At 50.9% G+C, this 16,369-nt stretch overlaps 2 protein-coding genes across 10 annotated transcripts in view; both read left to right on the plus strand.

Moving 5' to 3' along the window:
- The window catches only part of FNIP2 (folliculin interacting protein 2), a 115,810-nt gene that overhangs the window by 44,305 nt on the left and 55,136 nt on the right, over positions 1-16,369 (plus strand). For all 9 annotated transcript variants that reach the window (XM_082391313.1, XM_082391314.1, XM_082391306.1 and 6 more), the window contains one exon: positions 12,869-12,995. In XM_082391313.1, the coding sequence (XP_082247439.1) occupies positions 12,869-12,995 (127 nt within the window). The remainder of the gene's footprint in view (positions 1-12,868; positions 12,996-16,369) is intronic.
- On the plus strand, positions 13,008-16,363 carry LOC309628361 (uncharacterized protein). The gene is made up of 2 exons (XM_082391367.1): positions 13,008-13,568; positions 13,776-16,363. Exons 1-2 carry the CDS (start codon positions 13,518-13,520, stop codon positions 14,220-14,222), a joined length of 498 nt encoding a protein of 165 aa, XP_082247493.1. The 5' UTR covers positions 13,008-13,517; the 3' UTR covers positions 14,223-16,363.

The raw sequence follows: 16,369 nt of genomic DNA on the forward strand, positions 1-16,369 counted from the left end.
GCTCACCTGGCCCTCAGCATCCTCGGACGCCCCGGCCTTGCCACGCGGGACGCGCCCGCGCACCTGAGGCCAGGAGTTGAGGACCAGGTCAGCATGTGTGCGCTCCGCAGGCAGGTGGATGCCGAAGAGTGAAGGAAAGTTGTCCATCAGAATTGATTCCTCTTCCCCGGGAGGCCAGTGGCCGGGCAGAGCAGTCAGGAGCGTGCCGCTCGTCAGAACTGGGCCTCTACTGGGAACCTGGAGGCAAAGGTAAGCAGGCCTCCAGGCCTAACATCTTCTGTAGGTTAAGTCACTTCTTAAAGGGTACGAACGTGAGGGGTTTTCCTTAACGTTTTGAAGAGCGTTTTCTCTCTGTGTCTTCAGAGATAATACATTCACTTGGTTCAACAACAAAAAAATATACACCTGAATCTTGTTGTTCCTACCTCTTTTTTCTTCCCCATCCCATTCAGGTAATCAGTTTTATTAGTTTGCTATAAATTCTTTTTTTTTCTCATTTTAAAAGCCATGTAACGCTTTCATTTTATTATGAAATATTCGTCATACCGAAAGTGCAGACTATGCTATATTAACCATATGTGTAACCACAACCCAGTTTTCTTAAATCTTAACATTTTGCCACTTTTGCTTCACATGTATGATTTTTTAAAAAAAAAGAACTAAAACATTAGGGAAGTAGATGATGCTTCCTGGGCCCCATCTCCCTCCCTTCCTTCCAGAGGTAACCACGGTCTGAATACGGTACTTCGCATTCCTCTGCATATCTGTCATTTACTGGCTGGGATATATCCATAAATCACACTGGGTTACACGTACTTAACATTTTAAAGTGGACATCATACTGTACGTATTATTTTGAAGCTTACTTTTTTATACAGCTGTATGTTTTTGAGAGTCGTTTGTATAACTCCATGTAGCTCTAGTGTGTTAATTCCAAATTCAGTATAACATTCCATTGTGTGAATATGATACAAATTATGTATCTGTTAGTCTATTAATGAACATTTCATTTTTTTTTTTTTTTACAAATTTTACTATTATAAACAATGTTGCAGTGAATAGTAGTATCACATGTGTCCCTGTCTGCACATCTGCATGGATTTCATAGGGTGAAAGAAATGGAGTTTAAGTTTTAGGAAATGTGACCTTTGGCTTTACTCGATATTCTCCGAAGTGAGCGCCCGACTCCTTTCCCACCAGCAGTGCGTGGTCGCCCTCACTGCACACCACCCTTGGCACGGGGTCGGGGAAAGGGGAATGTAAGTGGAATCTTGTTTTCTTCTAAGACAGCTTTATCGAGATGTCATTCACGCGCCGTACAATCCACCCATTTGAAGTCTATCCATACTTAAGTGGATTTGCTGTGTCCTCAGGGTCATACACTCATCACCACATCAACTTTGGGACATTTTCATGACCCTTGAAAGAAACCGCCTCCCACAAAAGTTGGCTGTCATTCCCCAGTCTCTTCTCAGCTCTAGGCAGCCACTAATTTACTGTCTGTCTCTGTAGATTTGCCTGTTTCTGGACATTTCCTGTAAGCAGCAGCGTACAGTTCATCATATCATATGTTCTTTCGTGGTTGACTTCTTACGTTTACCATCATGTTTTCAGGGTTCACCCGTGTTCTGTGCATGTAACGGCACTTCATTCCTTTTTAGTGCTGAATCATGTTCGATTGAATGGTTAGGCCGGATTTTATTTATCCAGTGAGGGACGTGTGGTTTTTCCCACGTTTTGGGTCTCGTGAACAGTGCTGTTATAAAGATTCCTGGACAAATTTTATATGGACTTTTTCTTTCGGATGAAGAGATGATAGTTTGGATGCCGGGAACAGCAGACATAGGTCCCAGGCGTCCCCCTGGTGCAGGCGGGCGGGTGGGTGAGAAGCGGCCGGGGGCCATTTCTCCAGCCCCCTTGGCCAGCGTGGCTTGGGGCCTCCCCACCGACGTCGTGGAGTCACGGAGACCTCGTGGCGGCCCGCGTGGAGCACAAGCCCTTCCTCCCCCTCCCCCCGCCAGGCCTTTCCGCGGCGGTCACGCATGTTCCGGCCTCAGGTGCCGACTGCTGGTCTCTGGAGGACGGTGACCCAGTGCTGTCTTTTGCAAGGCCTGTCTTCTCCACCCAGCCAGGGAGGGTATTTCCAGGCCAGCTCCTCCACCGTCTTGGCCGTTTAGTTAAAAAGCCAAGCTTAGGAGGTGTGGGACCAGCTCGTGGCCTTGTTTTGTTGGCTTCATCCCACTCCTGTCCGTGGCTGGCCGTGGACCACAAGGTCTGGAACTCCCTCTCAGAACCAATGGAGCAAAAACCCACTCCTGATAAACTAAGGTCGCTCCTTACCTGGGGGGGCCGAATATTCTTGTGAGTTTTGCAATCAGAGGTCAGAACTCTTCTTCCTCTTCCTACTTTTTAAAAACTCAATTTGCTTAAACTGAATCTTTTTACATTTCTTTGGTGCGGAAGTAAGCGAATACGAATATGTATCCTTCCTTCTTCCACAGGAGGAGGAGTGCATGCCCCAGGGTCTGCTCCCGCTGTGTGGACCTGGCCGTGGGACCCGGCTCCCACCCCCCCCACCCCCCCCACCCCCCCCCCCCCCCCCCCGCCGTGTCCTGCTGGGTGCATCGAGCAGGAGGGATTGAATTTGCCCCGCCCGTGTTCTCTCCAATTGTTTGTAGTTCTCTGCTTTTAGCACACATGCTCCAGTCACACGTTTGCGTCTGTTTAGTTCCAGAAGCGGGATCGGAGTTCCAAGGTTAACGACACTGGTGACTCTAAGAGCTGTGACCGGTCACCCTCCGTCTGAACTTGCACCGATTCGCGCCTCTGCCTGCATTTCTCTCGTGTGGGCGGTCTTACCTTTTGGATCTTTGCCAGTCTGATAGGGGCATGACTTTAATTTGCTTTTCTCTTTCCAAGACTGAGAGCATCTTTTCCTGTGTTTAAAGACCATCTTATTTTTGTTTTTCTGTGAACTATCTGTATCCATTGCCCACCTTTCCATTGGTTTGCAAACCTTTATTGATTTCTGGTTGTTCTTTATCTATGAGGGAGATGAATCCTCTGTCTGTGATACGAGTTGCTGAGGTTTCTGTGAACTTTTCAAAAAGCGCTTGATCACATTTTTTCTACACAATTGAGGTCATACTGTGTACATAATCCCGTGTTCTGTTTCTCAGTCTTAACACTGTATCATCAGCATTTTTCTTTTTCAAATGTAGCGTTTCTTTAAACCCTGAGATGGAAACGCAGAGGGAGGTCTTGGGATGCAGAGCGTGTGACACTGAGTGGTTTGCTCGTGATGATGGCCCAGCAGCGCGGGGAGAGCAGAGTTTGGGGTCAGGAGACATTGGTTCGAGTCCCGCCTTTGCCACTTACTGGTTCCAACCTTATTAAGGTCTCCAAACTTCTGCACAAAATAGGTGGTGTAGTGCCAGCTCTCACAGGGCATCTGTGGACGCCAGCTCAGGTACTTTCTGGAAAGGTGTTAGGTGGGTATTTCTGGGGCGCCCTGTGGCTCTCACCACCAGCCTCCCTGCCTGCACCCGGACGTCAGGCCTTCTGGAACTAGTGTCTCTAGTCTCTGAGATTATGCAGTAAAAATGGACAGTTACTTAATGCGGTGGAAACCAGTACAGTCCTGGAATGGTAATCACAAACTGAAAGCTGTAAATAGGTTGGATAAATGAGAAAGGGCATCACTTTCTTAGAAACTTTGTCCTGTCTTTGGGGGAAGCAAGGGGGTGAAAAGGGGCAGGAGAATGTGGTGTATGGACGCTGAGAAGGAAGCTCAGAAAATGTCATAGTCTAAGGCCGAACTGCGGGTTTGAAACCGAATCTGAAGGCCTTGAATTCATTAAGGTCGTTTCCTTGAGGGAGTTCACCCACTGCCTCAGGCTTCAGCTTCAGAAGCTTCTTGGAGCAAACTGTCATTGAGGTTGTTTGCCTTAAGACAATAGATAGCTAGTGGGAAGCAGCCATTTAGCACAGGGAGATCAGCTCGGTGCTTTGTGACCACCTAGAGGGGTGGGATAGGGAGGGTGGGAGGGAGGGAGATATAGGGATATATGTATAGCTGATTCACTTTGTTATACAGCAGAAACTAACACACCATTGTGGAGCAATTATGCTCCAATAAAGATGTTAAAAAAAATAAAATAAAAATAAATTTTAAAAAAAAGACAATACTTGAATCTTTGATGGACTTAAAGAAAGAGTGTTCCTGCTGTATTCCTCAGTTTCATTATTTATTTTTAATTTTTCGAGAGAGAGTACAGTCATATGGTTAAATATTCAAAAGCCACAGTGTCTTTTTTATTTTTAACTCTTTAATTTTTATTTTTTGGCTGTGCCGAGAGGCAGGCGGGATCTTAGTTCCCCGACTAGGGATCGAACCCGCGGCCCCTGCAGTGGAAGCTCAGAGTCTTAACCACTGCACCGCCAGGGAAGCCCCCAGAGCCGCAGAGTCTCAGTGAATACCTGCAGCTCGCTCACCGGCTTCCTGGCTCTGCGATAGGCACTTTGCAGTTAACCCTCAAGTGAACGCTCGTGAGGAGGGTCCCACTGTCATCGCCGTTCTGCAGGTGGGGATGCCGAGGAACACAGAGCGGGGTGCTTGCCAGGCCGCACGGCTGGGAAGAGGCAGGGCTGGGGCGCCAACGCAGGCTGCCGCCCGGCCCCGAGCCTGCAGCCCCCTTGCTGTGCGGCCCTGGCAGACGGGCACCGGGTGGTGTCAGGAAGCCCCCTCCCTGTGCCCCGGAACGAGGGGCCCACTTGCTTCTCTCTCCCAGCAACCCAGCCTCCTGCTCCAGATGCCCCCCGTCTTACAGCTGCGTGTCTTTCTAGACATACTCTGTGCAAATACAGTAAAATCCAGAGTTTTTTCCTTGTGTCTCCTTTTCAAAAATACATACGGCAGCTTTCTACACACAGTGTTTTATACTTCTTTTTCCCCAGTTAAAGTGCTGTCCTAGCGCGAATTCTGTCATCACACGAGGAGAGCTCCCCATTCGGGGCCGTATCCGCGTAGCACCCCGATGTAGGGACGTACCATCCCATGCTGACGCCTAGCTCCATCCTTTGCTGCCCCAGACGGTGCGGCAGGGGATCCCATTTTGTGCGTGATCAGTTTGGACCGATGCAAGTTGATCTGTCGGATTAATTCCTAAAGTGGAATTGCTGGGTCGAGGAGTATGTGAGTGTGTGTGTTTGCACCCATCTCTCTCTCTCTCTTTCCCACGCTCTCTCTCTTTTCCGTATTTTGGCCCCAGCCCTGCAGCACTGCGCTCCCACTCCTCCCCCACCCACTCGCCTGTACCCATCTCTTCTAGGGATAATATTTTACGACCAAAGACAGGTACAGCTTCTACTTATTTTGACGTTCCCGTTTTGCAAACAAAAGATCTTATGGAGAGAATCGTGCTTTTAACCTCTGCAAACCTCTAGAAAAACTGACCTCTAGAAACCTCTAGGGAAAAAGAATTATTACCTTATCTGTGTGCAAGTTAAATGGATCTAGAATGAACTCATGTATAAGGCTGTGTCTTGAATATTTACTTCGAAGTTCATTCACTTACCTGTTATGAGTAAGACAGTTTCCCTGGGTGGAGGGGGGGATGGGAAACCTTCCCTTCAGGAAAAGCTATGGAATCATGTTGATGCAAGTTAGCTTTGAGCAGAGGTGAAAATTACATCTCAGCCATCCTGGGATACAGGGATGCACGTTGATGGTTTGGGTTATGCTGACGAGAGTGTGAAAGAATTAGCTCAGGGAATTAATGCATGCGTGGAGGTGGATCGCGAAGCTGCTGTTTAAAAAAGTAGTTTCTAGCTTCTAGATACAAGAAAAGAATTAGTAGTGCTCTTTTAAGAACTAAAGGAACCCTTTTGGAAAATATGAGCCGCATTTAGAAATTCTGTAAGTTTTTAAAGAGGAGAAAGGGAAGAACCTGTTGATAACCATAAGGGAACCTGGGAAGCCCGCGGGGGCGGCAGCCTGCCTGGTGTGCTGCCCCCCAGGGACACCTGCCCACTCAGCGTCACTCGTGCCTCGAGAGAGCGGGCGCTTTCCCCCTTCAGACTTTGCCAGCAGTCTCTGAACGCTCTGTCGATTCGAGGTGTGTTTGTGCTGCCTCTGGATCGCGGTGCAGACTCCTTCTAGGAAGGCGAGGGGTACCATGCGGGGATGGAAGTCAGTCCGCGAAGGTGGCTGTCCTCTTCGTACCCGGCTGGGGTCACCTGTTCTGAGCTGTTCTCTGCACACCTAGTAGATGGTTTGTGTCAGAGTCGGAAGGCTGAGGCCTTGGAGGTCATTGTGGCCGCAGTCCGTCACTTACGGAGGAGGGGGCGCTGGGGTCAGATGCTCGTCCGGGCAGGGGGCCGGGCGTCTGGCACGCGGCCTGGCCCCGGCCAGGGGCTGTGGGTACACAGTCTCCACCTGCTTCCGAGTCCTACCCGACGTCACCCCGAACTCAGGAAGGATGGACGGGACTTGCCTTTCCTCTTCGGTGTTTCACAGTTCCCTGTTCGTAGCTCCCAAACCTCAGGCCGGGTGGTGACTCATGCTGTTCTGTCTTTACTGTGTGCACATATTACGTGAAGGCTGTGTGGCTTGAGCTTGTGACCGGCGTGGCCATTCATAGCGCTGTCTCGGCGGGAACCGCGCTCCCAGCCGCCGGCGGCCCCCCTACGCGTCTGCCTCCACCGCCAGCTCGTTAGGACGGCTCATATCTGGAGTGATGCGGACGGGACTTCTGGCCTTCCCTCAGACATAGCAAGCAGGACACTGGGCAGCAACCTCTTACCCTACAGTCCCCAAATCCTAAAGCCTCTGGAAAAAAAAGTTGAAACTGACCTGAACTATTTGTAAGACTATTTATAGTCTCTTGATAATCTATTTAGCATAAATATTCATCACTTGGGCTGGTGAGATTCTAATTTGTTCGACGTTGGGGTTTGATTACACCTCAGACCCTAAAGGAGCTGTTATATAATATGTAGTATAAGCTTCTTTCTAAAATTAAAAAAAAAAAAAAAAATCTGAATTCTGAAACATTCGGACCCAGGGATCTCAGTTAAGGGACCACGTATCTGAGCTCACCCTTGAGGTCTGCATTACAGTTACGAAAGTACTTTCATCCTTATTCTCTGTCTTTCCCTTACCTGGTGAGGCAGGTAAGGGCTGCATTTGGGGAAAGCTGGGCTTTGGAGTCGGTGCCTTCCCAGAGTCACCTTGGGTGAAAGTGGCCGCGCTGGAGTTGGGAGCTCAGTCTACCCGAGAGGGTCACCTGTTTCCCGGGTGTCACGTCGTCTGTGACTTCGCCCCACGCTTCGCCCCCGCTAGGCGGACTTGACCTCTCCTTCCTTCTGTAGATGTTTATCTCCATCCCCGTGACGGTAGCGTTTACTGATTGGTCTGTGCATTGGCCCTTCCGTGTCGGGTTGTAAGCATTTTGAGGTAGGCACCGATCTCGTTGATGTCGCTTCCTGGTGTCTTTCATGGCACCTGGTCAGGCCGGATGCAGGCGCGGTCACTGGGGCTCCGGTTACAGCGCTCTTGCCAAGCCAGGCTGCCAACAGTGGGGATTGATTCTTTCAGTCCACATTGCTTTTACAAAAGCAATAAAGCATTTACCTTTATTTATCACCTGCTTTCTTAAAGACAAAAAAAGTTGCAGCCAATATCCAATATAAATTTCTTCAGGGAAAATAATAGCGGGGTACGTTTAATTGGAATCGTTTAAAAACTGTACCTTTAGGTTTGTATTATGTATTAAAGCTCCTGATGAGAATCTGAACCTTTAAGTACTTTTTCACTATGCTCTTGGCCCCAGGACAGCAATTCAGAGGTGAATTTTTACGTAGCTCTTCTGAAACTAAAAACCGGGCAATCTGTGGAGCTGAAGTTGTACCAGTGCAAAATAGAGGAAGAAAGACAAATCAGCTAATTTGCAAATTACTTTTCCTGTTAGCCATCTTCCTGAGCTACTAACCTAGCAAAAAAGAAACAAAGAATTCCAAATATGTTACTGCCCTGTACTTACATAATTTTTTTTCTTGCAATAAATAGCTTGCGACTGGGCGGGAAGTAGCGCACATTTGTGCTGGCACGTTTGTGCTGACGGGGTGGGCTCTGATCGCCATCTCCAGCACAACCTCCCTTTCTCCTCCACCCCGCTGATGCTTTATTTCATGGCGGGAAAACGTGGCCATGAGCACAGTGAGCTCACGGGAGCAGGGGCCGTGGTTTGCTCACGGCCGTACCCAGGGCCTGGAGCTGCTGGGCGGATGGGTGGGTGGTGTTTGCCAGTCTTTGCTGTGATCATTGTCGGTTTTGTTGATTCTGTGGTGTTCCATATTCCTTTTTCTTGGACCATTTAAAGTTCCCTATCATACCTGACTCTTTAAACATTCACATTCTCAGATCACAAGACCATCTTTCAACTCCGCCCGTGAACTTGACTTTGACGATTTTTGTTTCCTTGCGTGAGAGCCAGAGGAAGAAAATTTTTGAGGTCTTCTTCTCTCATAGACCGTGGTTCCACCGGACGTACTGAGCCCACTTCCAGCCTGATTCCTGCAAATGTTCAGGGGAGGAATCAGACGCCCACCCTGCAGGTCCCGGGGGACAAATCACTGCAGCAAACCTGACACCTCCCGGCCTGGTCCTTGCCAGCTTGAGGCCTGGAGACCCTGGGTGCGCAGGTCAGGGCCCCTCTCCATTTCCCAGAAGATGGTTTCTCAGGCAGCTTCAGTCCTCTCCTAGCACAGGTCTGATGGCGTCAGTCGCTCCCTCAGGAGGCTGGAATGGCACACACCCCATTGCTTGTGGAGCGGACACACGTTCCTTGACGTAGCAGTCAGGGTCCTGCTCCGGAAGTCCTGAACTTCCCAGTTCTGTGCGGTCCTGCTGCAAGAGCCCTAGCCTAGCCGCCCCAGCCCTGGGCGCCGTGCCTCTCGGCCGTGGGCCTGTGCCCTGCCCTCGGCCTGCAGCGACTTCACGCTCGCCAGCACGCCCGAGCCTGGCCACCCTTCACTCCTTCTAGCCCAGACGCTGCTTCTCCCGGGGACGTCTCCTGTTTCCTCTCCTGCTTGCTGCGCTCTGCCTTGTCCTCTTGTTTCCTCTGGTTACCCACGTGCCTGCCTCTTCAAGTTCCTTAGGAATAAGGACATTTCTTATTTGTCGTATCCACCCCCTACCCCCCGAGGGCCAGCATTCCTTGGCTTTCCTGGGCTTGTAGCCCACAGCTCCGATCTCTGCCCCTGACATCACACAGCCATCTTCCAGATGTGTCTGTGTCTGTGTCCAGATTTCCCTCCTGTTGGGAAGACACCAGTCCTTGGATCAGGACCCAGCCTGATCTAGGATGGCCTCGCCTTGATGACATCTGCAGAGGCCCTGTTTCCAAACAAGGTCATGTTCACAGGTACCAGGAATCAGGAACTGGACATCTCGCCTGGGGGGACACAATTCAGCCGCAACACATGGTTATATCTACCTTAAAGACAATTCTGTTTTCTCTACTTAAAATCATTTGAATTCTTATTGCTTGTCACCTTTCAGGTAAGTGATTGAGACTTTGGTCCCTCGCTTCCCGCTCTTGATGACCAGTTCCAGAAGTCAGATCTGGTTTAGTTCCAGCCGGGCAAATCTTCACATCATGGAATTTTAAAACTGGAAAGGGTCTATCTGAGTACTTCTGTTTAAATTTTACAGTAGGGAAAGGTAGACACACCATCTTCTTTTCCTGTGCCTCAGGTCGTACAGCTGTGACCATAAAGTAGACAAATAATTCCGTGTCCCCCGATGCCAGGGGCAGTGTTCTTCCCTCGCTTTCAACAAAAGCCAAGACACAGGGTGTTTCTGATGAGAGTAAGTGTCTTTACAGCTGTAGCGGGATATTTTACGGCAGAGGCCCCAGGCTTGTTCTTCAGCCTCTTGCAATCCCGCAGAGTGTCGCCCTCAGCAGAGCTCCGGGAACCGTGGCTGGGGGTTGGGGTGAGCGTGGGCACGAAGGGAATACGTATGGCTGTGGTCACGGGGCACTCGAGGGTGGCACGGAGGAGCCCGTGGCCTGCTGGGCGTCCGCACCTGAGCGCCTGTCGTCCTCGTGACGCGCGGCGGGACCAGAGCCCAGGCGGGGCCCAAGCTTGCTTCCCGCAGAAGCATCGTTTAACCACCCGCATGTCCTGTCCCGGGTGACTCGACTGTGACTTCCTCTACTAAGGTCAGAGACGGGAGACGCCACAATTACAGTCAGGTGTTAAATCAGTGACGCTATTCATGTGCAAGAAGGGGAATAGAGTTTTCCTCGTAGTTTAGAAAATGCTTTTTAAAGTATTCGGGTCAAAAAGTTGGACCATCTGACACACGTGGTTTTCCTTTCCCATGTCTTTTCTTTTCATCTTTTTAAATTGAAAAATAACATGAAATGTTTTATAGGCTGTTGTGATCATTATTAAATTTTAGCTCTTCCGGAGGGGCTGTCCTCAGTTTGACCGGCATTGGGTCACCGTTAGCCCTCAGAAGTAAGGACTGAGCAGGTGCTTTGTAAACGATAATGCTGTTTTGACAAAATGTCATCGTTGGGGCAAAACAGATTGAGCATGAAAACAAAAAGCCATTAAATCTTTGTCGATTTTTCGCTGTCAGTGACTTCGACCTGTGTACTGTGTTTTAGTAATTGCAGAGGGTGTTTTTAATGACCTGGTGTAAAATGTCATGGTTCCGGGCACGGGCTTCGGGACTTGTCGGGTTGGGGTGGCAGAGAGCTGTCTCCGGGGCTGTGCTCCCCGGGAACAGCTGGCTGACGGCTCCCCTCTACTTCCTCTGGTGACTCGGTCCTCAGGTCAGCTCTCAGCTCGTGCTGGCAAAAACCGGCCCCGGCTGCGCAGCCCAGGTGGGGTTAGGGGGACGTGTCCAACCAGCCAGGCCTGGACCGAGAGCAGGAGACAAACAATTTCTGAAACAAACTTGCCGAGTTGCATCAAAACTAGCACCAAGGGTGCTGGGCCTGGCAGCTTAGAGCACAGGCTGTTGAGAAGGTGCAACCAGAACTTGATGTTTTGGGGGCTAGGATTTAAGACAACAAATCTGCTCCCCGAAAAGCATGTGTTCAGTGTTAACTACCACGGCCTGAAAAGGAAAGGACCCGTGATGTGCAATTCATGGTTGGAGACCAGATGCTGTAGCGATGTTTCTAAAAAATCGTTAACGTGAACAGTTCTTTAGCTAACTATTAGCATTTTGGAGCACTTACCTGTGTCAACCGCTGTGTAAAGCACTTTCATTTAATTCCTGCGGCAGCTTTGTGAGCTTGGTGTTAATATTTCCGTCGCGCTGCTGGAGAAACGGGATCTCAGAGGATCTGGATCGGTATCCACATGTGTCTGACTTCACTCTGTTACACCATCTCTTAGTTGTACAGTGTGACGTTGTCTGTCCTCTGACTCTCCATCTGTCGCCACCTTCCTCTTCTGTGCTCGCAGCACCTGGCACCCGCTGGCCTCCGTCCGCACTGGACCTGCCGCCGGCACCTGTGCCCTCTCCTCCCCCTCGGTTGCTGTCACTCTAGCCTTGGTTTGAAGGGCCCAGACTCTTAAGAGTAAATTCTACTTGGCCTTCCCGCTCTAGTCTTAATCCGCCCCAGCCCTGTTTTCCTTAGGGCTGCAAATTGACCTCTGGAAAGTGCAGGCTGAGTTTACCGACCTGCTCGGCTGCCCTCAGGGATAAGCTGGCCCCGGCTTCCGCCTGCCCACCGCCCTCTGCAGCTCGCCGTCTCCCTCTGCCCGTCTCTTCGCGCATCTCCCCCGTCCCTCCCTCTTCCTGCTGTGTTCTTCATTCCCACACTTTACCTCTCCTTAACTCCTGCTTCTTCAAGTCATGCTTCAATGTCGCTTCCTTAAGTCCTAGGAACTTCCCTGCCCCTCCCCGCCACCGCTTAAACCTGAAAATATGAGTCTTACCACATCCTTTTCTTTCTTGCACTTGGACATCTGTAGTTACCCATGACGACTCGCCCAGTGTTCCGCACTGAACTGTGTCCTCCCTGAGGGCAGGGACCAAGTCTGCTTAGTTAAACAGCTGCTCAGTCTCTAGCTTCGAGCACAGTGACTGTTACACAGCAGGCGCTCAGATCTGTGCTGACCTGGTTAGCAGACACATAACTGAAGATGCCCAAAGCAGCGCATGTTGACGGTTGCCCTTTCTTAGTCCTCGCGTCCTGATTTCACTTGTTGCTCGAGAACGAACCTGCGTTCGGAGCAGTTTTGCGGCTTTTAGTTGGCTTTATTTAGTTGGCTTTATTGCTGATGGTCATTGTCAGCAATTCAGACGCTGTACCGTGATGCGCTTGGTTTTCCAAACTTGCATGTCAGACCAGCCACGATACAAGAAAAGCCTAAGTTTCAGGAGATGTGATCCCTCTCTGTTTGTCCTGAGCCTGGGTGGGTGGGAGAGGAAAAGCGAGGGCTCTCCTGACTGGCTGCAGATTCCTGGCCCGATGGCGCAGAGACGTGAACGCTCCAGCGCCTCTGACCTCAGCTGTGACGCCGCCAGAACCCAGGCGCCGGGTTCAGCTCACTGCACAGCCCTGGCTGCTCCTGCCTGACGTCTCTGCCCAAAGTTGCTTTGGAAGGAGAAGCTTTCTCTCCAGTGGTTTATCATCTCAGGAGCCTTCCCAGCCTTGGTCATGGGCACTGGCCCATCTGAGTCCACGGACAGGGCCGTGTGCCCAGGCCTGTGGGGCTCGCGCCTTCCGCACACGGGGGCTTCCGTGTGCAGGCGCACGCCGGCTGGGAGACTTGTCTCTCCGCAGCCATCCCGAGCGTCGCCGCTAACACGACTTCTTTCTCTCTTGTGAATCCACAGTTGGTCCTGTTCGGAGTTGGACCTGAACGAGATTCGCCTGATAGTTTACCAGGACTGTGAAAGGAGAGGCAGACAAGTCTTGTTTGATTCTAAAGCTGTTCACAAGATTGAGGAGGTGGCAACTCAGGTAGGAAACATGGATTTGCTTTCCTCCTTTGTGTTTGTTAGTGCATTGCCCGCTCTTTGGGCTGAATCGCACGGCGCCGTTAGTGGTTCAGAGGAACCACGGGCAGAGGTCCCTCCGCCCGCCCCATTTGCGTTCTTACTAATATACACAGGTGAGACTGTCAGCAAGTCATCGTGCAGATGCTAAGCATCGTACTTTAGATGTCACCAGAAGTGAATGTGCTGGTAAGTTGCAATCCAGGAGGATTCTGATGCCAAGTATGTGCCGTTAATGGGAAAACTGAGAATGCTAAAATTCATGAAGCGTTCGCCTGAAGGGAAGGTCTGGTATTACCCATAGGTAGTGAGAGGTGATACATAGCACTGGGTTAGACAAAAGTGGAGAGCTTTCCTTGCCACGGGGCTGCCGGGTGCTAACATGCACTGTCGTCTGCAGAAGGGCCTGCAACCCAAGCCTGTTTGACCAGGGAAGTTTTATTTCCTTTTTATAGTGGAGGGCGGTGTGGGGGTAGTAGTGGTGGTGATGGTGGAGGTGATGGTGGTGATGGAGGTGATGATAGTGATGGTGATGGAGGTGATGCGGTGATGGAGGTGGTGATGGTGATGGAGGTGATGGTGGTGATGGTGATGGTGGTGATGGAGGTGATGGTGATGGGATAGTGGTGGTGATGGAGATGGTGATGGTGATGGAGGTGATGATGGTGGTGATGGTGATGATAGTGATGGAGGTGATGGTGATGGAGGTGATGGTGATGGGATAGTGGTGGTGATGGTGATGGAGGTGGTGGTGATGGAGATGGTGATGGTGATGGTGATGGAGGTGATGATGGTGGTGATGGTGATGATAGCGATGGAGGTGATGGTGGTGATGGTGATGGAGGTGATGATAGTGATGGTGATGGTGATGGTGGTGATGGAGGTGATGGTGATGGAAGTGATGGTGGTGGTGATGGTGATGGAGGTGGCAATGGTGATGAAGGTGATGGAGGTGATGGTGGTGATGGAGGTGATGGAGGTGGTGATGGTGATGGAGGCGATGATGGTGGTGATGGAGGTGATGGAGGTGGTGACGGTGGTGGTGATGGTGATGGAGGCGATGGTGATGGAGGTGGTGGTGGTGATGGAGGTGATGGAGGTGGTGATGGAGGTGATGGAGGTGGTGATGGTGACGGAGGTGATGGTGGTGGTCGTCGTGCTGGTGGTGGTGGTATGGGGCGTGGGGGTCTGAGGGTGGGTAAAGTGGGGACAGAGCAGCTCTCGATCCCTCGGAGCCAGAATGTGGGAAAGGTAGAGTGATGTGTCCAGGCAGGAGCAGGGTCTGGTCCTCCCTGTGAGTCTTCAGGATGGCCATCAGGTGTACTTCTGACTTGTCACCTTTCAACAGTTATTCAGATGTCTACGAATTAAATAAATCCCTTTGTGTTCCTTCTTTTCATGTTCAGTAACCTGATACCTGTACTGACCGAATCCTGGCAGTTTAGAGAATGTGCAGCTAAGTAGCTGAATGCTTTATGTCAGGGTCTCTGTCTCGTCAGGGCTGAGATCTTGTCCTGCTTCTGCTAAGGTCGTTTCTGCAGGAAGGAAGTGTCTGGTTAACGGCGGTTTAGCTGGGCAGAACCCGTGGTGCTTTCACGTGGAAGCTGGCCAGGTAGCTAATCATTACAGCCGTTGCTGGGCTTGTTAGGTGGGTGGCTGGAGCAGGGGGGATGAGAAGTCTCTCGGTGATTCCCCGAAGACATCACGGTAGATTGGTATTAGTTCAGGTGAGCCAGCACCCGGCCCTTTGTTTGGTGGACAGCACACGGCTTCCTCCTGTTTTCCCACATCACTTCCTGTCTCCCCAAGGCCTTGCACAGATGGTGTAGTTGCACACCCACGCTCCGTCACTAGGGTTCCTGATGGTGGTAGCAGGTGGAGGGAAAAAATTCTCACCGGTTTGCAAAAATAACCGGAATCCTGTCTGTAGGAGCAGTGGTGACCCCGGAGTCGGGGACAGAAGCTTCCTGGGACGCACTCATTTCCTCACAGAGGCAGCGGGGCCCGGGGAGGCTTGGAAACTGCCCGAGGCTGCAGAGGGAGTGCAGCGGGGGCTCTGCTCACTGTACCGGGGGCTGTCGCCAGTCGTGGACAGCGCGGCGTGGGCCCAGCGGTGTGAGGCGGGTGTGGACCGCGTGTCACTCCGGGCGCTGCAGGGCCGTGGATCGCCATGCCGCCCCGCGACCGCTGGGGACAGGCTTCCTGTTCCCCTTCTGTTCTTCCCCCATCTTCAGCCCCCCACCCCCCAGGCAGGCACGAAATGTCAGGAGTCAGCAGCAGGCACGTGACCGCAGGCATTTGCATTCGACCACCAGTGTGACTGTCACACTGGAGATTAGATAAGCTGCACTTGCATTCATGTTTTTCCAAGCAAAGCTGCACACAAAAAAGCAAAGAAGACTCAGGATAGAAACAACCTGTCACGGAGGGTACAGGCTGCTTCTGTAGGGAGTAGTGTATCTCGGCCTAGGAGGAAGGGAAACGTTAGTGAAGGTGTATCTTTATGCCTCTGTGTCACTGTCATAAAAATCTGCCGTGAACTCCATGGAGGGAACGTGTAGTAGCTAATCCTCTACGAGCCGTGACCTCTGAAGGCCGTGTTGCCTCACATGTTGTGTAGTCACAGGAACCCCTGTTCCAGCATTTTGCCCTCATCTTTCACAAGCTTGACCTCATGACTTTCTCTAAAGCCCTGCAGGGGGAGGTGTGTCATTAAAGCACATGCTGGTCTTTCCAAATGAATAAATACTTCTGCCTTCTCAATTCTGTTTGCTTGGGGAAAATTTACATTTGAGGCAATGTCTGTACCCTCATCAATTTTATAGATTATGACTCTACATAGTACTAAAAAACCCTCTAATAACCAAAACAGAGGTCAGATCTCATCGATGATTTTAACGTATGAACTGAAACGTCAGTAATCGTTGAATTATTTAAAGAGAGTGTTCCTGGGGACTTCCCTGGCGGTCCACTGGTTAGGACTCCGCACTTCCACTTCAGGGCGCCTGGGTTCAATCCCTGGTCAGGGAACTAAGATCCTGCAAGCCGTGCGGCCAAAAAATAATAGTAATAATAATAAAATAAAGGGAATAGTCTTAATACATAACCCACCGCCTCTATCACCCTTCTCAGCATCTGCCTCTTCCAAATGTTATAGATTCTCAGGAACCACTCTTTTGTCCTCATTAAAAAGAAAAAAACAACACTCCGGTGTTTCTGTGCAGCTGAGGCTCAACAGAACAGAACGATGGAAGAAGGGCGCCCCCAGTGAGCGTGTGCTGGGGGGCCTGGTGCGCTCCGCGGTGGTGGTTTGTTGACCCGCCTCTCCCTCTTCACCCA

Source organism: Balaenoptera borealis (genome assembly GCF_965194805.1).
Source record: "Balaenoptera borealis genome assembly, chromosome: 4".
Taxonomy (NCBI): Eukaryota; Metazoa; Chordata; class Mammalia; order Artiodactyla; family Balaenopteridae; genus Balaenoptera; species Balaenoptera borealis.